At 49.1% G+C, this 25,866-nt stretch overlaps 1 protein-coding gene across 1 annotated transcript; it reads right to left on the bottom strand.

Moving 5' to 3' along the window:
• Positions 1 to 1,037: 1,037 nt before the first annotated feature.
• Positions 1,038 to 25,127, bottom strand: LBP (lipopolysaccharide binding protein). The gene is made up of 15 exons (XM_014847186.3): positions 24,940 to 25,127; positions 23,039 to 23,153; positions 21,756 to 21,884; positions 18,589 to 18,744; positions 17,896 to 17,959; positions 14,503 to 14,566; positions 12,727 to 12,818; positions 12,026 to 12,202; positions 10,599 to 10,658; positions 8,532 to 8,699; positions 7,288 to 7,355; positions 6,726 to 6,768; positions 4,861 to 4,924; positions 3,977 to 4,053; positions 1,038 to 1,861 (listed from the first exon to the last, which is right to left on the bottom strand). Exons 1-15 carry the CDS (start codon positions 25,055 to 25,057, stop codon positions 1,817 to 1,819), a joined length of 1,440 nt encoding a protein of 479 aa, XP_014702672.1. The 5' UTR covers positions 25,058 to 25,127; the 3' UTR covers positions 1,038 to 1,816.
• Between the last annotated feature and the right edge of the window lie 739 nt (positions 25,128 to 25,866).

The raw sequence follows: 25,866 nt of genomic DNA, 5'->3' as shown, positions 1-25,866 counted from the left end.
GCTCCCGGAGTTTCCTCAGTGGGGTTAATCCCAGCCCCGCCATTTGGTAACTGGTTTGGTCACACATCCTTTACAGGCTGCCTTCCCTTCCTCCCCTCATTTTCTCTCCTCTGCGGGTATTTCCTGGAATCTTCTTCCCAATAAACTACTTGCATTCACCTTCTTGTCTCCGTGTCCACTTCTGGGGAGCCCAAAGGAAAGCAGGTGATGATCGCACCAGCTGTTTACCAGGACCTAGTTATGCCCTGGGCACCCCCACAAGTTTGACCCCGTGGGGTCCCTAGTCACCCTGCGAGGAGGAGTTCCCAGCCCCCTTTGAAGGGTGAGGATGCTGAGGCTTAGAGAGGCGTTGCCCAGGGACCTAAAGCAAGTAAGCTGGACTCAAGGCTGGCTCTTTCCAGCACACCCGAGGCCACACTCTTAAATCAGGGACCGGATCCGGGTCTGTGCTGCCTCTGTGTCCCCGTGGGGAGCAGCCCCGTGCCTGCCAATAGAAGATGCTCAGGAGGCAATCCAGCCAATAAGTTTCCAATCCCCATTATGGCTAAATGAAGCCTTTGATGTGGATTACCTAATATTGTCATCATTATTATTAATATATCATTATCATCCTCATTTTATAGATAAGGAAGCTGAGGGGGAAAGGACCTGCCCAAGGCCACATGGCTAGTACTGGACTGAGCTGGAGCCCTCCACCAGCCCTGCACAGGGACGATGGTGGACGAAAGGAAAGAGGAGGGAGAAGTCAAAGCCACGGCTTCGCCAGCTGGGTGACAGCGTGTCGTCCCATCTTGGAATGCATTGCTGTCACATACAGGGTAAATGGGTCTATTCCCTGTGAATTATCTGCTAGCTGGCAGCTCCATCCATCTGCTCATTAACACAATAAAAAAAAAAATCAAACGAGACTTCTGATTCCCAGTCCCCAAGGGACAACTACATAACTTGGAAATGACTCTTTAGTAAGTCTGATCAAAGGCTGGCTGTTCAGTGATCAGAAATCCAAGCCTCTTCCTCCAGGCTTGGGGCTCATAAACAACCGTTGGATGAGCTTTTTATTTGGGACAGACCAAAAACTAGATGGATCCATTTCCTCCTAATTGATACCCGTTTCGTCAGAGAAAGCAGCGGGAGGCTGACATTTTGCTCTAGGAGATCCATTGGCCCCTGTGTGTGCAGCAGGCAAGAAGCGAGGGAGGGGGCGCATGTGGAAGCGAGCCCTGAACTGCCCATGAACTGAGAGGGACGAGCTCCTTAGAGAGCAGACATCAGTGCCAGAGCCACGGCTGAGCGGGGAGCGGGATCCCTTGTTCTCTCTGTCAGGTCCCAAAGCAGCAGCCCATGAGAAAGGGGAATGTGGTCAGAGTCGAGCCTCGCAGACCACAGACGGGACTGACCATCGAAAGATCCCTTAGGCAAAAGAGCGTGGGCAGTAGGGAGGTCCAGCTAGAGTACCAGGTGGTTCCTTTACTGAACCATTCAGGAAATATTTATTGAGGACCTACTAAGTGCCAGCCCTCCGCTAGGCATGGGGATTGGATGGTGAATAAAAAAGACAGTGCCTGCCCTTAAAGACATTACAGGCCTGAGAGGGAGGATGGTCCATCCCGGCAGGAAAGGAAAGTCTGGAGTCAGAGAGGGCGTGGGTGCACCTGCTGAAGAGGAGTGTCGGGGTAGAGGCCCCGCAGACCTCGCCCCCAGAGCTGAGAACAGAAGTGTCTTCCTCCTCCCAGAATCTCCGGGAGGATGCTGCACATCTGGAAGGGCAATGTGCTGATCCAGCTGTGACCTCCAAGCCCCACCTTCCTCCTTGCCCTCAGACTTTCGTGTACTGGATGTTGGAGCCCAAGAACAGGAAGTCCTAGGAGAGACGAGACAGGACAGGATGGTAAACGCATCCTCCACTCCAAAAAGAAGCATCTCTGGTTTAAAGGGAGGCCCGTGCTTGGAGAAACACAAGTTCTGGCAGAAACCAGGTCAGTGCATAAATCGTGCGCGTGTCTCCATCCCCAAGGTCTCCATAAAGCACAGGTTTGCCAGCTACCTTCTCCGAGGCGGCAATTTATCTGTCATTTCCCAAGCTGCTGCTTCCTGGCAGTCCTCATAAATGTCCTTTGTGTCACCTAAATTTTCTTTCCTTGGCAAATAACACAAAATTGCGAGCTGTGGGGATTTACTCTCCTACCCTCTCATAAGTTTCCATCACCCAAAGGGACAAGAATTTTGAACTCAAGGAAAAGTCCAATTCTTTCCCACAGCGATCCATTCCCTGCCTTTGGCGCTCAAACAAATGAATGGAGTTGACCTCAAAATTCTAACAAATATGATGACATATAATAAATCTTCTAATCACTTCCCATGTCCTGAACTAAGCAAGATGCTTTCAGACTTGGCCTCTAATCCTCATGAGAGCCCAGTGGAGTTTGGGCTACACCCCATTTACAGGGGGGAAAACTGAGGCCAACTGCAGGAACTGTCACTCCAGTTTTGTTTCGTTTTTATTTTTGAGGAAGATTAGCCCTGAGCTAACATCAGCCGCCAAGCCTCCTCTGTTTTTCTGAGAAAGACTGGCCCTGAGCTAACATCCGTGCCCATCCTCCTCTACTTAATATATGGAATGCCTGCCACAGCATGGCTTGACAAGTGATACATAGGTCTGCACCCAGGATCTGAACCGGTGAACCCCGGGCCACCGAAGCAGAACGTGTGAACTTAACTGCTGAGTCACCGGGCCAAGATCTGTCTGATTCCTTGTAAACACTCAATAGTACTTGGGTGTTGATATCTCTGGGCCCAAAGGGGCTTTGGACATTTGTTTTTCAAACATAACATTTAGTCAATGTTTCTGACCATTCTGTTGCCCTTCACACTCCTTAGTAACTGTTATTTACCAGATGTTGACAATTACCGGGCACAATGCAGCATCTCCTTTAACGCTTCTAGCCCACCAGTCATCCCACCTTAGAGATGCTGTTCTAGAAAGATAACCTGAACTGTGGGACACGAGTGGACCATAAAATCCTTGGTCAGAGTAGGGGAGAATCAGATATATTCCCTGGTATTAAAATAGTTAAATGAATTATGGTCCTTCTGATGGATGGGACAGTAATTAACATGGGAGGGGGGACTAGATTGCAACAAGGGAACAAGCCCAAGGGATGATAAATTTAAAAAGAAAAAAAGACAGGTGTGAGCACCAGCAACGCAACTATCCAAAATAAACAAACACAACATTTTAAAATGCTTAGAGAGAAAAAAAGAATGGAAGGAGGTACACCGAAATTCAAACTGTCCGTGTGGTGGGGCAATGGGTTTATGAATAATTTTTAAAAATGTGTATAATATGGTTATGTTACTTGTTTAAAATGGGAGGAGGAGCTTATCAAACATATATATATGTATTTTTTTTTGCTGAGGAGGATTCGCCCTGAACGTCTATTGCCAATCTTCTTGTTTTTATACTTGAGTCGTCACCACCACGTGGCCACTGACGGATGAGTAGTGTAGGTCTGTGCTGGGGAACCGAACCCGGGCTGCTGAAGCAGAGTGTGCTGAACCTGACCACTAGCCCACGGGGGCTGGCCCCCAAACATATTTGTAATAAAGCTCTTCCACTTAAGAATTTAGAAGAAATTTTAAAAAGTTAAAAATGCTTTCAGAACTCAACCTGTGGCCAGTCAAAGATCGCAGGATTTTCAAAACGAGCTGGTCTTGAGTTCCCCCAGCTACCCACAGTGGGCAGAGGGAGGCAAGGGGGCACGAGCTGGGCAGACGCCCTCCGCCTCAATAGAGGGGCACTTCTGAAGGACACGCGATGGCTTTGTGGCATCTAGTTGTGCCCAGGGCATCCTCCCCGAGTGCAGAGTTTCCCAGCCACTGGGCTGGGCTGGGTCCTGCTCACTGAGTTACGGCCTCTGAACCTGGCAAGCTAACTGCACCCCCCCCAATCCTCAGAGCCCCCCATGAACCCACTGACCTTGTGGATCTGGAGAACAAGGTCGTAGAGCCGAATATGCTTCAGCAGAGGGAGGGGGAGGCCTTTTGCCAACTTATCTGGAAGTTGAGGCATGACAATGAGAGAGATTAGTTAATAAATAACGATTATAGATGAAGTTTTACACAAAATGAAAAGGTCATCTCTGCAAACGCTATACCCATTTAATTATCACCAAAGACTATGAGGTAAGTATAATTACTATTCCCATTTTACAGATAGGGAAACTGAGGCACAGAGAGGCCAAGTAACTTGTCCTGGGTCACAGAGCTATAAAGTGGCAGAAGTGGGATTTGAACCCAGGCAGGCTGACCCAGGAGCCTGAGCCCAGGGCACTTTATGGAGGAAGTGGCAGGTCTGGGGCAGCAGATACTCACGATGAGAAGCTGGTGGACCCGTTCCCCACCCTCCCCTGCTTTCTCTTTCAGCCCAATGAAGCAGGGCCTCACGGAAACAGGGTTTAGGTCTTTACGCTTTAATTTTTGACTAGAGAGTTGGCAATTGCCTGGGAAAATGAATTCAGAGGTGGGCTGCCTTATGTCCTCTATATTAACTTGGTCCTCAATCTGTCACCTGCCACTTCAGGGTGTGGGGGACACGTCCGTGAGTCCGTCCTTCCCTTTTATGAGGAGGTTTCCCATGCTCCAAAGAGCTCAGTCCCCAAGCCTCATTAGAGCTCTGAAGGAAGACGACACCAGCTTCCACACTCCCATCTCACGGACAAGCCACCGAAACTCAGAGAGGAGAAGTGACTCGCCCAAGATCACACAGCCTGTAGGAGAGCCCTGTCTTCCAACTGCAAGGCCAGCTCTCTTTCACCCAAAGGGCAATGTCCCCTCTTGACTGGAAAAATCCAGTGTTCTTACCGTTGATTTTGGGGTAGAGGGTGTTGAGAATGTGGAAGTTGATCAGCGCCTCCAACAGCTCCACCTGGTGGAGAGCAGGAGAGGTACACTGTCACCACCGGCAACCTCTTGCTCACCAATAACCCTCCACCCGGCTCCCCCCCAACCCCCGCCCCCGGGCACGGGGGTGGGGGGGTTCTGTAAGTGCTGACATGGCAAAAGCCTTGAAAAAAGCAAATTGCGGACAGATATCTACTATTTTATAAGATAAAACTATTTTGAGATGCACATTTATATGTGTGCAAAGGAATAGAAAAATTTTGGAAGATTGCACAGCCAACTGTCTTTCCTCTGGGAAGAACATCAAGGCTTGGCCTAGCCTTATCTCTAGTATTTAATTTTTTTGCATTGAGAATGTTCTCCTGAAGTACCTGTGTAATAAAGAAATTTGTAAGTCAAAACGAAAATTATGAAATACAACTTTGAGCACTCACTGTGTGCCAGCTGTCGGCTCAGAGCATTACATTTGTATCTGAGTCAACCTTCACAACAGCCCCTCGAAGTTGATATTAATGCCCCCACTTCACAGATAAGAAAACTGAGGACCCCAGAAGGAAAGTGACTGGCTAGAAACTGGGCAGCAGGTCAGAATTTGAATCCAGATTTATCTGATTCTATAGCTCTTGCTTGTTACATGCCATGTTCAGGAAACCTGATAGGGATGACTTTTTGTGAATCTTTACATATGATCATTTTACTTTCTAGGACATTTTTATATGCCATGCGCAGATACGATGTTAGTGTGTCATTATTCACTTTATCCTTTAGTCTCTGAAAGGAGTCATCCTCTGGGGTCCCTGTGGGCAGTGTCTCTCCATGGGAAGAGGAGGGCGGGGGGAGGGTGGTGAGAGGGGGCAGGCATTGTGGGATGGGAGAAAGGAAGACGACTACTGCATCTCTCCATTGGCCTGGGAAGAGCAGCTGCCATCGTCCGCCTTCCCTCTTTTCAGAGATCTCTCCTTGATGCCTTCAGCCCACCCTGATCTTCCCATTCTCTTTCCTCCTTTAATAGGGGACTGCCTATTTCACCACTTTGTCCTCCTTGAGAAATCATCTCTTGGTTTTGCCTGCCCAGCAAGCAATTCCTCTTGGATTTGTCACAGGGTCCTTAATTTCCCCTGGGGAACCTGCCTTTCCAGTCTTAGTCCACATGATTTGGGACTGCAAATCCTGGTTCCAGGACTGTAGATAAAATGGATGCTTGCTGATTGGTCCAATTTCTGGCCACGGTGATTGGCTTAAGAATGGGCACATGACTAAGATTAATCCAATGAGTTACTATATGGATTTCTTTTTGGTAAGTTTTTTTTTAAGAAAGTGAAACTACAGAAAATTTGGGGGTTTTCCTCCAATGGGAAGAACCTTCCTGAGAATGAAGCCAACACTGATGAAAGCAGAATGGACAGACAGAGAGAGATTCTTGATGCACTAATTTGAGCACCTGGATCCAGCTATGCCTGAAACCTGTGGCCCTAATTTTTTGGTTTTTGGTTTTTGCTTTTTAGGTATATGACTGTCTACGTTCCTCCTGTTTGCTTAAGACAATTTGAGTTGGTTATCTTTTCCTTGCAGTTAAAAGAATTCTGTCCAAAAGATGATTTAATTATATGTTTAATTAATGTTTAATTATATATTGTCTTATTTTGGGAGGTAATTGTTCTTGGCCCTATGTTTTGTGTCCTCGAGAGCTTCTGTACTTCTTTGGGGCAGATAGCTGCTCTTCTTCTTTTCTATTTCCTTCAATAGGCGCCATAGCATTGCTTAGTATACACTCTAAATTGACTAATGCCCTAATCATGTCATAAATAAAAACAAAGATAACTTACATTGAATACTCCAACTTTGGACTCTTTCAGTTCCACTTGTACCCTACAAGGAATCAGGGAAGATTCAGAGACATAGGTATTACATCCGTGGGAAACCTAAGCAATGTGGGGGTCCCAAGAAAGTAGGAGGTACCTACTTGAGAAGTCACAGGGCCAAAGGTGGGGTAGAGGTGGGAGTGGAAAAGATGAGTGAGTAACAAAAAACAGTGGTACAATTACATTATGAAGACTGGCAGAGGGGAGGGAGGTGGTGTAAAAAGACCTCAATCTTTATCATTTCAGGAAGTCAGTACAGCGGATATCTAAAATCGATAGCTTAAGAAAAAGCAGTGTTAGTAAATTCTTTAGAAATTTGGAAGTAATGGGGGTTAGGTGGAAAGGAAGTTTGTGGGGGCATGACCAGTGGGGCAAAAGAATTGAGCCACCTGGGGTGAAATTTAAGTTTCCTTCCCAAATGGCGGGCCCCCAATATTGACAGGAGGGTCTCCTCACATCCCACCCCAGCCACAGAGCCTCAGAGACAGTGCCCAGATGGAGCCCAGGGGGCAGGAGGAGGACTTACTTTCCTGGCTTCAGGAACCCAGTGATCTTGGTAGTGTTGAAGGTCAACACGGCGGACACATTAGTGGTCTGGAAATGCCAGTAGAAGGAAACGGGTCCCAATGAGGGAGGTTGTCACAGACAGGAAGGATGCCTATGAGGACCAGCTCTCTCCTCTAAACAACAGCTCCGTGAGTCAGAGCAGGGACTTGTCCACTAACTGTGGACTTCCAGGAGGCTCACGGTGGGTGCTCAATACGTGTGTGACCTTGAACATCTCCACTTGGAATTGCTGACTATGACAGCAGTTCAACTTTGAACAGACCACCAGGAGAAGGTCGATCCATGGAGATCTCTAAATGGGGTGGATTTAGCTATCTCAAGATTCAGCCTTAGTAATAATAATAATAGATTCTGTTTTAATTTAAAATATATTGATGACAACATCAAATTGCAGATACAGCATCTAGGAGCAATTACCCTTCCAGAGGTTTGTGTTGTTGAGTTTCAAACCTGAAACAAGTGAGCAACGTTCTCCATCCAGTGAGCAGGACCCCGAAGGACTCAGATCCCTTCCCTACTAGGTGGGGCCCCTTGGGAAAGGAGAAACCACTCTGGGTATTTAATGCAGAGGGAATTTAATACAGGGAATTGCTATACAAGTGATGGAATTGCTGAGAAGCCAATAAAAGAGCTGGAGAGGCAGCTCAGAGGTTAGCAGAGGAGGAAGCTGCTTCCACCCCAGGACCTGGGGGACAGAGTGGGGAGTGGGGTTATGGGAGCCGCCGTGCAGGAGACAGTCTCTGTGCAAGACAAAGAGAGAGGAAAAACACTCACTTCTTTCCTCTCCCCCTCCATTCTCCTGACAGTACCTTCCATTGGCTGACCTAGGTGGAAGTCAGAGTGCAAGGGAGCCTGGGAAATGTAGTCTTCCGGGGTCAGATACAGACACAGAGCAGAGAAAATGGGTCAAAGACCCCTGTACCTTCCTCCCCGCCACAGCCCAGACTCACTCAGTGGGAGATACATGCTTAAACAAATAAACCTGCCAACAGCTGCATCAGCATCTTTATTATAAATGCCATGAAGAAAAATATTACGTGTTACAAGAAAAAAAGGACAAGGGGCCTGAGGTGGGTCCGGGGTCAGGGCAACCAAGAAAGGGCTTTCCGAAGAAGTGATGTTTAAGTCGAGATCTGAAGGAATTAGCCAGGACGTGAGTGAGGGGAAAAGTATGCAGAAATTTGCAAAGGCTTTGAAACTTACCACACCAAGCCGGAAGACAGGCTCCCTGGCAGAGCTGGGCAGGAGCACAAAGGCGTCAATCTCCATGTTGGGGGCCAAGGACAGATTCCCAGGGCTGAAGTTCAGGAATGGGGCCGGGACCACTGCTCCCTGGAGCTCCAAGTTCATGTTGGGGTACAGCTTGGCTAACTGGGGGCAAAATGAGGAGATTAGGTCAAGAGAAGGAAAGATGCATGCTTGCTGGGAGAGGCTTGAGGGAGTCAGATAAAACTGAGAATGCTTCTGGGTTGGTTTTATTTCCACAAATGCTGAGTGCTTTCTTCTTAACCACACAACGGAACATCTTCCCACGCCAGAGTCTGCATCATCTGTTTCGTGGCCGCATTGTGTTCCATCGTGCATGAGTACTGTGACTGATCGAGCCCCGCTGGGCATCAAGTTGTCTCCAAGTTTTCGCCATTAAAATGACCACCCCTCTGTGTGCCCTTGGCTGTTATTTTGGGGGAATTGCAGACTCAAAGGGCAGCGATATTTTTCAAGCGTCTGACAGGCATTACCAAACTGTCCTCCAGAAAGGTCGGGCCAATTTTCTCACCGGCCACCCCTCCCCGGGCAGCAGGCGAGAGCTGTGGTTTCTCCGCATCCTCATCACACTCGGGTAACTGTACATGCGGAGACCGGACGCCAATGTTTTGGAAATACGATACCACTAGATGCCACTATTTCAAAAGTGCCCGCAATTTTCTGTTTAACTAGAATTTAATTTTGAGGTGAGACTGTTCCTTTTTTAGGGGGAGGTTGGTGGAAGAGCGAGAGTCCCATGAGCCTTTTGGTTATGCAAATGTGAAATCTACATTCAGTTGTAAAAGGGGGATGTAGAGAAGGTTGAGGGGGGCAACCACTTTACTTGGAAGGTGGGCTGAGTTGATTATCATACAAGCAGGAAGGGGGAGAGAGCGTTCCCTCCTCTTGCTGGAGCAAAAGGACATTGGAGCCAGGATGTGGCCACAGGCCCTGCAAAGCTAGCACCCACAGTACGGAGGCTGGTTGGGCTGTCGCGGGTCTCTAGGGAGGGGAAGGGCCTGTAGGGGGAAACTTATGGAAGGACATGACCCAGGCACAGCAGGATGTGAAATTTAAAACTTTTCCCACCATTTTAATTCCCCTCAACCGTCATCAGGCCTTCTTGCCTGATGCCAGGACATGTTGAACACTACCGCCTGTCTGAGCGCATCTTGGGGGACTCGGAAGGTGGGGGAGAGGACAGGTGGGTTTCTGTGGGATTAAACGAGATGCTGCCCAGTGATGATGGGGCTCAAGGCTATTGACTGCAACGCTGAGAGAGCCAAAGACCGGAAACAACCTATGAGTCCTCCCATGTGAGGCTGGCTTAACAGCTACGGTAAATCCATTCACTGGCAGACTGGGTACCCAGGAGAACAAGAGCGAGGAAGCTCTTTATCTACCTATATGGAATGATCTCCTGGTACAGCAAGGGGAAAAGTAAGGTACAAAGTGGTGCCTCTACTTGTGTAAAAAAATGAGGGAAAAGGCACACGACGTTTGTTTGTATATACATGGAGCATCCCCAGAAGGATGTATATCTGATCATACTGGTGGGCTCGGGATAGGGACTGGGTGGTTAGCGGACAGCATGGATGGGAGACTTTCTTCTCTATGACCTTTTATGTCTTTTGAATGTTGAGCCATGAGAATTTATTATTCAGTCTAAAAATAATTTTTTAAGCACCATGGACAGTGCCTGGACCCCAGGACGCCTCTGTAATTGTTTGATGATATTGATTAGGGTACATTTTGTGGGACATGTTGGCATTCCTTGGGACCCTCAGATATCACCAATAAAAGACCGGACAAGCTGTGGTCCCATGAGACACGGGACTCAGACATCTGTTACGTGGGCTTTGAAGAGAAGGGAGCCCTGAAGCCTGCAGCACTCCAGGCTTCACTGGGGGCCTTGCTGCCGCCTTCTGGCTCTTGGGTAAACTGAGAGAGTGCGAAGGTTTTAAATAGAAACCCCTGAAGGCTAGTGGGCCCGACCTGCGCCCAAGAAGGGCTGAGGGGACTCACCCTGGGGACAAAGACGCGGAAGGACTTAGTGGTCAGTCGGATGGGAGAGTCAGGCGGAACCTATAGCAAAGAGACACAAAGAAGTTTTACGGTGCTCCTGCTGAAGCTGAAGATGTAAAGAGACATAGGGAGGTGGAGGGAGGTTCAATCTTGTGGCTTCTCGACTGCCTGGGCTCACCACGGCAGTGACAAGATGCCCATCCTGCATTCACCATGAGCACGTGAGTCCCCAGGGTCTTGGCTGCTCTCCTTGGAGCTTAGGTGACATGCAGGACCCACTCAGAGGGTCCCCGAGGGTGAGATTTGCAGTCATACAGACCTAGGGTTGGCTCCTGGCTTTGCTACTGTGTGGTCTTAGACCAGTCTCTTCACCTCTCTGAGCCTCAACTTCCTTACGTATAAAATGGGAACAATAATGGTCCACACCTATTGGGTCAGTGTGAGAGGGATAAATGAGATGGTGGGTCCAAAGTATCCAGCACGTGGCCTAGCACATGGTGAGCACTCAATTAAACACAGCCGTGTGGTCCCATTCACCAAGAGAAAGGACGACCTGCAGCGGGGATGGGGTATCAAATGTGATAATAGAGGGAGAAAGCCTGTGTGTGAGAGAGAAGCCATTTGAAGGACAAAAAGTCACTCCACCCATCCAGCGGGTGGTCCCCGACTTATCACCAGGGGAAGCTGGATCCTCCAAGCTGGACCACATCGTGTTGCGTCGCCATCCTGACACTGTACACGAGGCCTCAGCTTTTACGAAGAGCTACAAGAAACAACCATCTGAAACCCAGAATATTACATTATACTACCAAATTTAGTATCCTATAGACAAAGTCACATTGGAGACAGTTATTTCAGAGATAAATGCTAGGAGGACTTGGTCTCTCCTTTTTACCATGAGTCACTAAACCATGTACCCTTTCCCTTCTGGCTACAAAGAAGCTCCCAGACAGGCTTGTGATTGAAAAAAAAAAAAATCAATTTCTGGATCCAGTGTCTTCATAATTGTGCTTTACTTTTCACTCGGTCTTTATTTCCTGCTCTATGTGACTTTATGCATTTATCAGTGTGTCTATTATTCTGCTTCATTCACTAACATATTTTTCTCAAAAAAATCCTCCAAAAACCATCAGGATGAGAGAAAATATGAATCAGAACAACAGATCTAGACTAGGGGAAAATAAAACAGACAAGCAAGCCACAAAGTCTTCCACAGTTGTTATATAAGGGAGAAAGAACTTTGACTTTGAGGTTCCTGGCAACCAAAGTGAAAAGGGAAATTGTGCTAACATATTTTTCCTGGTCTTTGATCTTTTTTCCTAGTTATAATTTACTATGTCACTGATGTAAATGAGGTGGAAAGGAAAGAAGGAAGGAAGGTCAGGTTACATTGTCATTCGTGAGTCCTGTTCTGCCACCATCCTTACCATGTCATCTGTGATGGAGAAGTTCAGGTACCCCGCCTCTTGATAAACTAGGCTGGCTGTGTTGAAGACATAATCCGAGATGGCAAAGTAGACCATTCGGCTGTGTTCCTCAGGAAGACTCATGGCAGGAGCAACAAAGGTAACTGGGGAGCGGTGATCATGGTTAAAAATTTCACCCTGGAGAGAGAAGTAGGGTTCATTTGAACTTTTCAGAGTCTATCCCAGGGCTGAACATCTGGGCTAGGTCGCCACCTCCACAGCCTGATGAGGTTGCATTGGCTAGAGATAGTGTCTGAAACTCCACCATTACAGACTTTGGGTCTAAGTGTTGTGCTTCCAGAATCTCTTAATGAAAAGCTCCCCAGAAGCTTTGGTATATTAACCCACAGGACTTACTGGCCGGCTCCTCTCCCCCACCCAGGGCCAGCTGTGATAGACCTCACCTGCATGGTGGGACAGGCGAAGGATGGGAAGTAGGGGGAGGGGAAGTTTCAAGGCCTAAGAATTGTAAGACACCTCTGGGAGGATCCTGGCTCTGGGAACACTCCCCACCACTCCATATTGCCTTATCCTCGATGCAGCTGGAACCACTGGGGAGATGAGGACAGATCTGAAGCCAAGGGGATAGGAGGCTCCAAGAAAGAGGAGCTGGATCCACACTGGGGCTGGACCCACCCAAGCCCCTGCTCCAGGACCCTCACCTTAAACATTACATCCAGCACGTGGTCTGTTACCCGAGGGGCCTCCATTAAGCTGTAGTCGATGCTGGTGAGATTGTCAATCTCTGTTGTGACTGTGAAGTGGGGGAAGGGCGGAGTTAGGAGCCAGGGGATGGGGAAAGGGTAGGGGCTCTGGCTGACACACACTCCCTGTGACTTTCTTCAGAACCCCCTGCCCCTCTGCCTTAAGGCCCTCCAGCCAGCCCAGCCCTGGGGCAAAGAGCTGCTTCTCCAAGAAAGAGACGACGGGGGTTCTCTTGTCCCGCCGGTGAATTACCCCTGGGGGGTGCGGTATGCTCAGGGTGGAGCCTGAGTGGGTTCCAGGGTCACACACACATGCACACACGCACACACCCCAAGGGCAGGGGAGTTCAGTTCTGGCTGCCCCTCCACCCCTGGAGCTTCATGCCAAGGAAGCCACACAATGCGGAAAATTCTCCAGCCAAAGGTATTACTCCCCAGGTTTACAACAGAGGCCTCGATCTTCGGGGAAACCAGCCTCCTATCAACATGAACCAAATAACCAGGAAGGTCAGGCCATGTCCAGGGCCCAGCCACTCCCTTATAAAGCCTTAGGGGAACAGGGGTCCTGTGTCCCATGCATTGGGCCATCTGTGCCTGCCTGGGACCCCACTGAAAGGGAATGTCAATAAGTGAGCGTGGGGGGCCCTGGAGGCCAAGGCATCAGAGAACACCTCAGACAACTTGTCAGACTGTCTCTCCAAACTCTAGGTGTGCACCCTAGATCTGGGGCCTCCACTTCTAGGGGACTCTCCTACAGTTACACTTACGTGTGCGGGCAAAGAGGTTGTGCAATAGCAAAGGATGGCAACAACCCTCCATGTCAAGCAGCTGGGGACTTATTAAACAAATGAACCCACATCCATGTGATGGAATACTATGCAGCTGTTAAAATGACGTCTGTTCCAACCACCTCGGAAGACTGTCGGGCAGGATCTGATAATACTGAATCTGTGCAGACCACATGAGCCTGCAACTTCACTCCCAGCTATAGACCCAAAGACGTGCGTGCACATGTTCTAGAGTATTCATAACAGCACTCCCCAAAATGGCCTACAACTGAGACTTCCCAAACGGCCTTCAACAGTAGAATGGACAAATATTGGATGATTCTATTCATGGACAAGTTACAAACCTAATCTTTGCTGGCAGAAGTTGGGATGCTGGTTCCCCTGGAGAGGTGGGCGGGGACAGAAGGAGACACCAGGGGGCTCTGAAGGGCCATTCATGTTCTGTTTCTTGATCTGGGAGCTGGTTACGTGCGTGTGCTCAGTTTGTGAAAATTCTTTAAACTGTTCCCTTGTGGTTTGAGCACTTTTCTCTATATATTAACTTCCACAGAAAACTTAAAAAATGAAATCAACTTACGTGTGCTGATATAGAAAGATCTCCGAGATACACAAGTTACAAAAGGACAATGTCTATACAACGATTAGATTAATAGATATTCATAATTATGCATATATACACATATTCATGAACAAAAGGAATACATATATCAAGGTATATTCATATGCTTATGTATGTGTATATTTATATTTGTGCAAGCAGAGAAAATATCCAAAAGGATACACTCAAAATAGAAGTTACCTCTTAGAAGAAAATTTGAGGAGAAAAAGGGACTTTTAATTTTTACTTTCTATACTTCTGCCCCATTTAAGGTTTTATAATGGATGTATATGCTTTTATAAAAATTAACAGAAATAAACTGAGCCAGGAGCGGGTGAGGTGCCCTACCTGGCAGAGTTTGGAGATAAGGCTGTAGGTCGGAGGTCACTGAATTCTGGATCTTTTCACAAATCTGAAAGAAATTAAAGAGAAAGCCTGCGTGAGTTCCCTGGCTTTGGTCTGGCCCTGTGCTGATTGCTTTAGTCTCATTATTTCACGTATTTGCTCATTCACCATTGATTCTATAAAAATTTATAAGCACTTATCATGTGCTGGGTACTGAGGAAACAGAAATGATCAAAAACATGTAGACCCCTGTGTGGACCCCAATAGAGTCCAACTGGCCCTTTCAAAGTCAGTTCCAAGGCTGGACATCTGTGCTAGCTACTCACGTCTACAGCCTGATGAGGGGACAGAGCCTAGAGGCACTGACTGCAGCTCTGCCACTGAAGGTGTTTCCTTTGGGAGGCCCCGGCCACCCAGAGTTTAGAGTTGAGCAGCAGAACTAGACAGTAGGTAGAAATGGCCACACGAATGAATGCGTAATTAGTGTAGATGCTTCTTAAATGTCATCACTTAGGCTGGCTGCACTGACGAATATTCCTCGTTTGCCCTGACGCCCAGGGAAGACCGGATGCTCACGCTGAGGGTGCTGCCCCAGGAGGCGGGCACACGGGATTGAGTGCCACTGCCTGAGGTGCATGCTTCTTAGGAAAAGGAACTGTGTGTTCCCAAACCCGTTTGCTGCACTTGCTATTGTAATCACTCAGATTATTTATTATGTAAACTGATGGAGTGTGACGATAAACCCTTTGGAAAGGTACGTTGCTTAAAGAAAATGCTGTTAAATTTGGTGTGGACAAGAAAAGCTTAGGAGGAAAAAAATCAAAAACATCTAGAAGGATTCTGCACTGGGATTTCTTTGCAAATGTCTTTAAATTCTCCTTGTGGTTAAAGAAATCGGAGCTGGAATTTGTAGCAGATTGATGTTTTATGCAAGAAAGGCAACGCCAATCAAGAGACTGTGAGCTAACAACTGTTGCCAATCTTCTTTTTTTTCCCCTGCTTTTTTTCCTCCCCAAATCCCCCCAGTACATAGTTGTATATTTTTTTAGTTGTGGGTCCTACGAGTTGTGGGAGACTATTTTCAGAGAACAGTTCTGAGCCTGACATCAAATGAATTTACATTGGCTGTTATCTTAAAACATTTGGATTTATATGTAAATATTTTCTTCCTTTATACACGTGTGAGAGAGTCCTCTCTTTAAACAGCTTTTCTGATTAACCAGCTACCACCTCTTGTGCAAGTGAATCCACATGTGCAGCAAAGGAGAGGAACATGGGGGCGCTGCACGAGCACGTGATGGGGTCCTGGCCTAGTGTCGGGTCACAGATGGCTCCCTTGAAGAGGTGACACTGTAAGGACAAGCTAAAAGGGGTGAGCAGGCATTGATCAGGGACAGGGCAGTGGGGAGGGCTATGCGAGCGGCTGGGCAGGCGAGGGGTGAAATCTTAAGCCCCTTTGGAGCCGGCACAGTTTGGGGAGAGGGCTTTGGCAGTGGGGAGCTGCCAGAAAGCAATGCAAAGGGATGGTGAGGAACGTTCATGGTTGATTTCACGGGAATGAGAAAACTCGCCCAAGGCTGTTCCTTCTTGCTTTTCCTTCAGACCATCCCAAAGGCCTGAGCCTGGATGCCCCACCCCGAGGGGACCTGAATGATGGGGGGGGGGGGGCCGGGAGGAGGCACTCTGGTACCTCTGTCCCAGACACACAGTAGGGCCTCCTGGAGAGGCAGATTGGGGTAGTGGTTAAAGGTGTAGTAGGTGAGTTGGACAAACCTGGGTTCAAATCCTGTCCAGCCCCACTGGCTGTGTGACCTTTGCAGATCTCTCTCTGCTGTTGGGTCCTCACCCACAGGATACAGTGACAAGGCCAAGTGTTCGCAGGGTGCATGAGTATATCTGACCCAGAGTGCAAGCACGCAGTGAGTGCTCGTTCATCTTGGCCCTGCTGGTCAGACACCACGTCCTGCCCTGAGCAGGGAATTAGAAGGATCTTGTGCGGGGCAATACATTTTCCCCGGAGAAGGAGATTTCTGAAGACCCACGCTGTTCAGGAGTCAGGTGAGAGACACTCAGCCCTATAAGGCCTTTGGTACAAGCTGTTCCCCGCTCTGGGAAGTTCAAATCCCGACCTAGCCTCCCACCAACAGGGTGACCACGGGCAAGTTACTCTGCCTCTTGCAGCCTCCTCTGTCAGATGTGCAAAATGGCAACTCCTTCAAAAGCCTGTGCCAAGTGCTTAGCACGTTATTCCTGGCCAAACCCCCGGCTCCATAAATAGCCGCCATTATTATTACAAATAAGAATAGTTATACAATGATATATTCTATATAACAGTAATCATATTAATTTATCAAAACAGTAATTGTCATGGTACTTTATTACTTTGATAATTATTATGTTACAATTAATTATAATATATTGCTATTGCTATATAATATTATTAGTCATTATTATCATCCCCATCAACAGGGGAGTATAAATCCACACCGCTAAAGAATATTATGTCCCACTCAGAATGGCATGGCAACATGGTAGCAGGGGGCTTGAGAAGGAGGGTGGCATATTTCCCAAGCTCACCCAGATCCCAGGACCCCAGAACAAGAACAGGAACGTGTGCAGCTTGTCACGCCCAACTGTGGGGTCTACCTGCTATTCTCGATTAAGCCACCAGGGGGCACTCAAAGGCAGACCAGAGGTTGGACCAAGAGAGGTGCGTGTTCGTGTGTGTGTGTTCGTGTGTGTGTGTGTGTGTGTGTGTGTGTTTGTGTTTCTCCTTTCCTCCTTCATCATTTTCTCCTTTCCCAAGCACAGCCCTTGCTACAGACACAGCTCCAGTTACACGATACTTCAGAAATAGGATTTGGGGGGTAACAGAAGGTCAACAGGAAACCTCTTTGTTTTAGCCAGAGATTACAAAATTAAGAGATTTCGTATTATTTTTTTAATGAGAAAATTTGATGCTGCGTCGCTGCCTCTCCATCCAAGGCAGGTGCTCATGAGCTCACCCACCTGGTTCACGAACTCGCTCCGGAAGTTTCCTGCCTGGTCCCCGCTGACCTCCTTTTTGGTCTTTGTGGAATGCAGGGCAGTGGGGGGCAGTGAGCAAGCAGAGGGAGGGGTGGGAGTCTCCGCTCGGCCCCTGCTGTGTGACACTTGGCCAACCATATAACCATTCTCTCCCTAGCTGGACAGACTTGAAGTCCAGAGACCTACTTTTTGCCTCCAGTTTTGCCACACACTGGCTCTGTGACCTTGGGAAATTATTTGTCCTCTCTGGGCCTTGGACCCAAGTATGTCTGGGCCAGCTCCCACAGCTGTCAAGGACCAGAGGTCACTGAGGACTTGCATCCAGCTTTTGGGTGGCTCAGGGGACACCAGCAGCTCAGACATTCTTACCTTGCTCTCTAATGCTTCTTGGAACCTGGACTCGATCTGGCTGTGGAAGAGATTCAGCAGCCACCTGGGGAATGGAGCACAGTGGATGGTCAGCTGTGTGCCACTGAATGCAGGGATGGCAGGGTGGATGAGAAGGCTAGGCCCTGGCCTCTGACCAGGCCAGTCTCCAAGGGAACCCCTCACACCCCATCCTGGTACCCTGCTGTGTCTGGTCTGGAACAGGACGAACACGCCAGTCCCGGCTTGAGCGCACTCACTGATTCAGTGCCTCTGGCACCCCAGGCCCTGGCTGAGCCCCAATCAGATTCAGCAGATTTGAGGGAGGGGCTCAAGAATCCACATTGTTCTCATCAAGGAAATTGAGACTCAAAGAGACTTGCCCAAGGGCTTGTATATTTTTCACAAACTCTCCTTTGGCCTAAAACCTTTGTGTTCAGCCGACAGCCAAATTTCATTTCCTGATGGTGGCCCTCAGAAGTTCATGTTTTGGTGGAAACAGCACACCAATATTCTGGCTTGAATCTGCATCTGTCAATTTCAGCAGGGTCCCCCAAAGAATTACCTGCAAGTGCCTGTGATGGGCTCCTGCATTAAGCCTGGACTCTTACGCCTATCAGAGGCCAGGCTGCGGGCTGGATGGGCCTCGAGCGGCAACCAGGACTTAAGTTGGTGACTGTCCCAGTGGTGACCTACCCCAAATCTCCTGATATGTCCACCTCCACGTCAGAGATGTGGCTGCTGCAGCTGGAGACAGTGACTGTGGGCCTCCCTGAGGGCTCGCTGCCCAGGAGGAGGTCGACCGAAATGGTGATGTCCTTGACCCCCACGTCAAAAGAGCCATCTAGTTTCCTGGAGGAGATTGGAGAAGCCGTGACTGAGCCGTAGGCCAGGGCTGGCCACCATTTAGGGGGGAAATATGAGCTCAATTCTTACCCGAAAATAAGTGGAGCTGGAGTAAACATTTAATTACAAATAGCTGTTACATTTATTAGAAAGCAAGGATTTATTATAAATAAGATCATAGAAAATCTAGAAGAAAGCCTGTGTTCACTTATTCCTGGTCAGGGAAGGGCAAAGGGTTTTCTAGGCAGGACCCAATCTCAGACGCCATAGAGGAAATGACTGATACACTTGCTACCATAGGAAATTAAAAGTTCAGTCAACAAACAAATGCCATATGAGAGCAAAACAAAGAAAGGCATCATGAGCCAGACAAAGAGTAATTTCCTTATCTTGAGCTAATACATGACTAATTTCCTTAAATCACAAAGAACAAGCCTTTATAAATTAATATGGAAAGGATAAAACAACCCAAAAGAAGGAAAAAAAAAAGATCAAAGATATGAACAAGAAGTTCAATTGCAAAGAAGCATATGAAAGTTATTAAAAATGGAAATAACAATGATGCCAGCTTTTGCCTATCAGCTTAATAAAAGCTGTGGAGTTTTAACACCCAGCGCTTGCGAAGGTGCAGGTTAAGTGGAAGCCCCAGAGACTGCATCCAGGACAGCGTGTCTGGAGCACAAATTGGTACAATCTCTCCGAATTTTCACACACATATCTTTGGCCCAGGAATTTTGCTTCTAAGTTGTTACTTTGTGGCTCTTCCTGCCAAGATGTGTGTGGGGGGCAGCTCACTGAAGCATCATGGGTAATAGCAAGAAATGAGGAAGCAGCCTAAATGTCAGCTAGTAGGGACAGGATTGGAAGTCACCGGCATCTATGCTATGCAGCCTTTAGAGAGAATGAGGCCAAATGTGGTCTATCTATCTATACAGTGGAATATTGCTCATCCATAAAAAGGAATAAGGTACTGATGCGTGCTACAATGTGGATAAACCTCAAAAACATTATGCTAAGTGAAAGAAGCCAGACACAAAATGTCACGTATTGTAAGATTCTGTTTATATGAAATGTCCGCACCGGGCAAATCCACAGAGACAGAGGGCAGAAGGGTGGTCACCCGGGGCCGGAGGAGGGCGAAGCGGGGAGCGACCGTTTAATGGGTTCGGAGTTGTCTCTTGGGTGATGAAAAAGTTTTGGAAGTAGATGTGGGTGGTGATTGCAGCACGTGGTGGGTGTACTAAATGCCCCTGAATTGCACGCTTTAAAATGGTTAATTTTATGTTATATGAACTTCCCCTCAATAAAAATAGAACATTAAAAAAAAGTTTAAAAAAGAGTGAGGTAGGTCTTCGTAGGCTCATATAATGAAAGCTTTGAGACACGTCAGCGAAAAAGGCCAGGACAGAAGAGCACGGTCTGACTCCTCTCGTGAAGATTGAAAGGGTGTGCACTTAACAGGTGCTACATGTCCTGAGCGGCTTTCTAAAACAGCGCTGTCCAAAAGAAATAGACTGTGAGCCCCATAGATAACTTAAAATTTCCAGTAGCCACATTAAACAAGGCAGAAAGAAGGGGCAGGCCTGGTGGCGCAGCAGTTAAGTTCACAGGCTCTGCTTCGGCGGCCCGGGGTTCGCCAGTTTGGATCCCGGGTGTGGACCAACATACTGCTTGGCAAGCCATGCTGTGGGAGGCATCCCACATATAAAGTAGAGGAAGATGGGCACGGATGTTAGCTCAGGGCCAGTCTTCCTCAGCAAAAAGAGGAGGATTGGCAGATGTTAGCTCAGGGCTAATCTTTCTCAAAGAAAAAAAAAGAAAGGCAAAAAGAAGGAAGTGAAATTAATTTTAATAGTATATATTATCATTTCAACGTGTAATCAATAAATAAGTTATTAAGAAGATTTCTTATGTTCTTTTCCGTCCTAAATCTTCAAATCTACTGTTTCCCACTTACAGCAGGTCTTCCTTGGGCCACTTTTCAAGTACTCCATGAAGACATGTGGCTGGAGGCTACGTATTGGATGGGGCAGGTCTAAAGTGTAAATGTGGTCAGGTCACCCAGGAGAGACTGGTCAACCCTCCTGTCACGGGCTGAATGGTCCCCCCAAATTCATGTGTTGAAGGCCCAAACCCCATCATCTCAGAATGTGCCCATATTTGGGACAGAACCTTAAAAGAGGTGATTGAGTTAAAGTGAGGCCACTGGGTAGGCCAGAATCCAGTCTGACTGGTGACCTTCTAAGAAGAGATTAGCACAGAGGGGGCAACCACACGAGGATGCAGCACAAGAGGGTCCCCTGCAAGCCCGGGAGAGAGGCCTCAGAACAAACTAACCCTGCCGACATCTTGATCTGGGACTTGGAGCCCCCAAAGTGTGAGAAAGTACATTTCCGCTGTTGAAGCCCCCCAGGCGGTGATATTTCGGTAAGGCAGCCTGGGGGGACTAACCCACCCTCCCCGCAAGGATCTCGGAGTCAGAGAGGGGTTCGGAGTGCTGGAGAGTCAGGGCCCTGGGAGCCAGCCTTGACCAACGCAAACAGGAAGACGGGGTCACGCGGCCGAGTTGGGGTAACTCAGAGCTGGGCTCTGCCCACAGTGTCTGCAGAGGTCCCCAGGAGCGCAGAGTGCCAATGGGCCGCCAAACTGACTTCCTTAGCTCCCTGTCTCACTCCAGACCCATCCGGATCTTTCCTTAGAAAGATCCCAGCTAAGGGGCTTAAGTGCCCTTGAATTCTTGCCTTGGGGTTGGCTGCTGGGGAAAGCAAACCGAGAAGACAACTCTGTCTGGTTTAGCTCGCCCACAAGCCCGTCAGGGAAGCGTGAGGGGGCAAGAGACTCATCTAAGAGCCAGGACTCAGGCAGGTCGACCTCTGGGCTTGGGCTCCTTCCACCCACCATGTGGCCTTTCTGTTGAGTTAGGAACACCTTTGACCCAAGAAGGATGGGAAGAGGGCCAAGGCCAAGGCTGAAATCAAGGCCAAGGGCTGGAAAGCCTAGGAGCAGAGTCTACTTACAAGAATGACTTGCGCACCTTCCACTTGCCGTGGGCCCCGATGAAAGAGTCGTAGAGGGTGAGCCTCAGGCCCTGGCCGGGGAGAGGCATCAGAGCAGAGCCGAGCAGCTCACAGCTGGAGATGTCCAGGCTGCGGAAAGAGATGCAGGCAGGGCAGCATCAGCCCCAGCTTGGGTCCAGCCTCAGCCTGGATCTTGCTTCCTCCCCCACTCCCCGTGGGGACCAGGCCAGCAGAGTCTGCTTCGGGCAGGTGTCTGGCGCCCCCACTTCTCGAGTGCCTGCTGTGTGCCTGCACTGCTGCTGCCGTGAGGAGTGCTCTCCTTCTGTTAAGTCAGTTAGGCCTCACAGAGGAGTCCAAATGCTTCTTGTTCCCTCTTCACAGAGGGAAACAGAACCTCTTGGAAGGGGTGCATTTGCCCATAGCCACACGGTCAGGATCAGAGCCCACGAACTCGTGATCCTGGGTGGGATCCGGAGCAGGGCACGTAGACACACCCCTTTGGGGTTGCAGCTCCTTCTCCCAGCCATCCCTTCCCTACATCCATGTCTGGGAACTGGGTTCAGGAAGGTCAAGGGCAGCCTCAAGACACAAAATGGCTGGGACCGGCAAACCAAGACGATGACACACATTGTGGGGTCGTCCGTGGGAAAAAAGCTGTCAGGTTCCATTTTATTTGCCTGGCACACAGTAGGTGCTCAATAAACGATTGCGGTGGACTGAATAAAAGAAGGAATGAAGGAAGCAATCAATGGTAGGGAGCAGGAAGGGCCCTGATGAGCAGTGGGCTCAGCTGCCCTCCTCCCATTGCCGTCCGTCAAAAAGTGTCTCATGTCTCTTTTCAGCATCAGCTGCTCATGTCGAATGACCCTTTGGAGACTAGGCTCAGATGCCACTGCCTCTGGGAAGCCTTTGTTGACTCCCCTGGATGAACAAAGCGCGGCTCTAACAGCTGGGCTACTATATTTAAAGTTGAAGGTCTGTCTTCCCTTCCAGACACCCTCCAGTCGCCAGACCAGAGCCTGCACGTCCCTCCGAGGAGGAGAGGTGTCTTCCCTGTTGTACAGATCGGCAAACTGAGGCTCAGCCACACAGCCAGGAGGTCTCCATTCATCTTTGTTGTATGAATGAATGCAGGAGCCCCAGTCCCTCCCAGAACTTCCCTCTGAACTCTGCGAGGAACTAGCCCACTGTCCACCTAGGAATCCTGGGGCTCTCCTCCCTTCCTCTCCAGAACCCCCCCACCTGCCCGGCCACCTCGGGGCCCCAGCAGAAAGGAGGTCCACCTGTGGAACTCATAGTGCACACGGCCCAAGTGGCGGATCTTGAAGTCCCCAGTGAAGTCGGGCAGAGAAATTCCACGCAGCTTTCTCTGCAGAACCATCGCCCCCTCCTTGGCCACTGTGGACAGGAAAAAGCTGGCAGTCAGCCTGCTCTGCCTGCCTCCTTCCCCTCTAAAGCCTTCAGGGGCTCCCACTTGCCCTGGGGAGAGAGGCCAACTTGTTTATTAGCACTAATTACACTTGCAGCTGACTGAGCCCCTCTTGCGTGCCAAGTGGCATGAGAAACACTCAGGAGGGTCACCACGTTTTATGTGGTGTTGTTACATTCGTGCCCATTTGAGGGATGAGCAAACAGAATGCCTTTGTCAGCAACTCCACGAGGGGTGGAGTGCTGTGTGCTTGGGCTGGGGGCAGTCCTCTTTCCTGTCCTTCACAGTGTCTAGCCTGCGTAGAAGAAACTGTAAGGATTGTAGGGTTAGAATCCTGGCGTTAGCATCTTTCTAGCTGGGTGACCTTGAGCAAGTCCTCAGCCTTCACTTCCTGCCTCTGTCAAATAGCGATGGCAACAATGCTTTCCTAATGGGGGGCCCTGAGGTTAAAGTAGATCGTTGCAAATCACCAATGGGGCTGCGGGGATGCACAGCACGCCTAGCTTGGTGCCGGCACACAGCGGGGCACCCTGTAAGTGTCTGGAATAGCAAGCAGGGTTTACGTTACTAAAAATACGGAAAGGACCCAAATGTCCAACTCTCCAGGATTGGTTCAGTGAACATGGTATGTCCACACAGTGGGAAGGGACAAAAGGCAGATTTTTCCCGATTTAGGGTTTCAATATAAACAGCATTTATTAGGAGCTTCTGTTTGTTCTGAGATGTGAGGGAGCCAGGATTCTGCCCTCAAGGAGGGCATGTGTACACCGGTGACCAGTAGCCCCACTTCCACCACTTTCCTCCCTCTAGCAAATGCACATGCTGGTCTCTCTGCCAGAACGCTACCCTTTGTCTCTGCCTAACTCCCTTTTATCTTTTCTGCTCACCTCATCTCCTCCCAGAAGCCTTCCCTGCTTACTCACTCTCTGCCCTCAGCCAGTCTGGGCTCCCAACAACCCTACCCCCAGGGCATGTTATGACCCCATTTAACACATAAGGCAATCGAGGCTCCACAAACGTGAGGAGCAGCCCTTGGTCAGTTGCTGTGGGAGGAGTATATAAACACCCCAGATCCCTGGCCACTCAGATGGATTAATTCTGAGGCTTTGTTTCAGCATCTTAAAAATAGTCCTCCTTTTCCTACCCTTTAAAATTGAGGTATGACATACGTAAAGTCCTCAAAGGCACTAATCTTAAAGGTATTGCTAGGTAATTTTTAAATGTCTGTACACGCATGTCACCGCCACCCAGGCAAGATGCAGCTCACCCCCAGAGCCCCTGCGGGCTCCCTCACGTCCCTTCCGGTCTCTACCTGCCTCCGGAGGCAACCGCCATTCTGACTTCTAGTTTTAAGGCATATGTTTTCAAACTTTACCAAGGATTTTCCAGCAGAATTGTTCCAGACACTGCAGTGGCAGCTGGTTTAATAATGTGCCTCTCCTGGCTGCCTTTCCTTTCCCATCTCACGTTCCCACTCCCCTATGGTTTTTCTGGAACCATCTCCCAAATCAACTACTTGCACCCAAATCCTTATCTCTGATGGTTAGTGGGGACCCAGCTAAGACGAGTAAGGTGCCCAAGTGGCCCAGCGGTTGGGTGACTTGGCTAGAAGCTGAGCCAGGGCCACCTGACCGGGAAGGCTGCACCAGCCAAGGGAGAGTACCCGGTCTGTGCCCCCACTGCGCCCAGAGCAGCCTGGTGCCAAGCAGGTCAGCAAAAACCAGCCGATTCCTTACCAAACCCGCAGCTTCTTACCATACTCCAGGCCCTTGTCGGTGATCCTGGCAACCAGGCCGGGGTTGGAGCCCAGAGCTCCCGGGGTGGACAGCAATATCAGGAGTAGACAGAACAGGGTCCCAGCCGAGGCCTCCATCCTGGATTCCGGGTCAGGGGGCCAGGACTGTCACAACTGTGGGCTGGGCCCAGATCCTTTAAGCAGCCTGAGGGTTGGGGGCGGGTTCCTGGGATCGGGAAAGGGAGGCACAGGGACCGGAACCTGCTTGCGACACTGTTGGGGTCACAGGTCACACAGAGAAGCTGGTTGCCGCCACCCCAGGATCAGAGAGTGGGTTGGCCTGGCCCCAGGTGATAATCTCTGTCCACTCTTCCCACAACAAAACCCCGCAGTCATTGCTAGGAAGGCCCGGTGTTACAGACCAGGAAACAGGCTCAGAGAGACCATGTCACTCGCTCAGAGCTGGGAGTCACAGCCAGGTCCGGAGCCATCCAAATTCTCTCTTCTTCATGCTCGACTCTGTTTATTTAAAAAAGAAACCCACGCCCACCCTAGGAAAATAGGCTTTCCCAAACCTTGCTGGCGGTAAAATGTTCTGGAAGGTGACGTGGCCAGTCTTTAAACACCCGTCTGCCTGGTAACCCAGTCATTCTACTTCTGGAACTTGACCCTGTGGACAGAATTAAGCCAGCGTGCAAATACGTCCCTTCGAGAAGATGCCCATTGCTGCGCTGGGTGAAATAGGCAGGGGGAGTGGGACCCGACCCAAAGTGCCAAGGACAGAGCATCGGTTAAACGCATTATGACACATTTAAAGTGATGCTGTGGAAATTAATGTATTTCTTGTTAGAGAAACATGCTGGTGAGGGGTTGGTTTCCAAGGGCACCACACAGCGAGGGTCTGCTTCTTTGTTCTACTCCCATGTTTGCCCATATGGAGACTTTTT

The sequence above is a fragment of the Equus asinus genome, chromosome 15 (genome assembly GCF_041296235.1).
Source record: "Equus asinus isolate D_3611 breed Donkey chromosome 15, EquAss-T2T_v2, whole genome shotgun sequence".
NCBI lineage: Eukaryota > Metazoa > Chordata > Mammalia > Perissodactyla > Equidae > Equus > Equus asinus.
The sequence above is the reverse complement of the archived record's forward strand: the minus strand, read 5'-3'. Positions and strand labels throughout refer to the sequence as shown.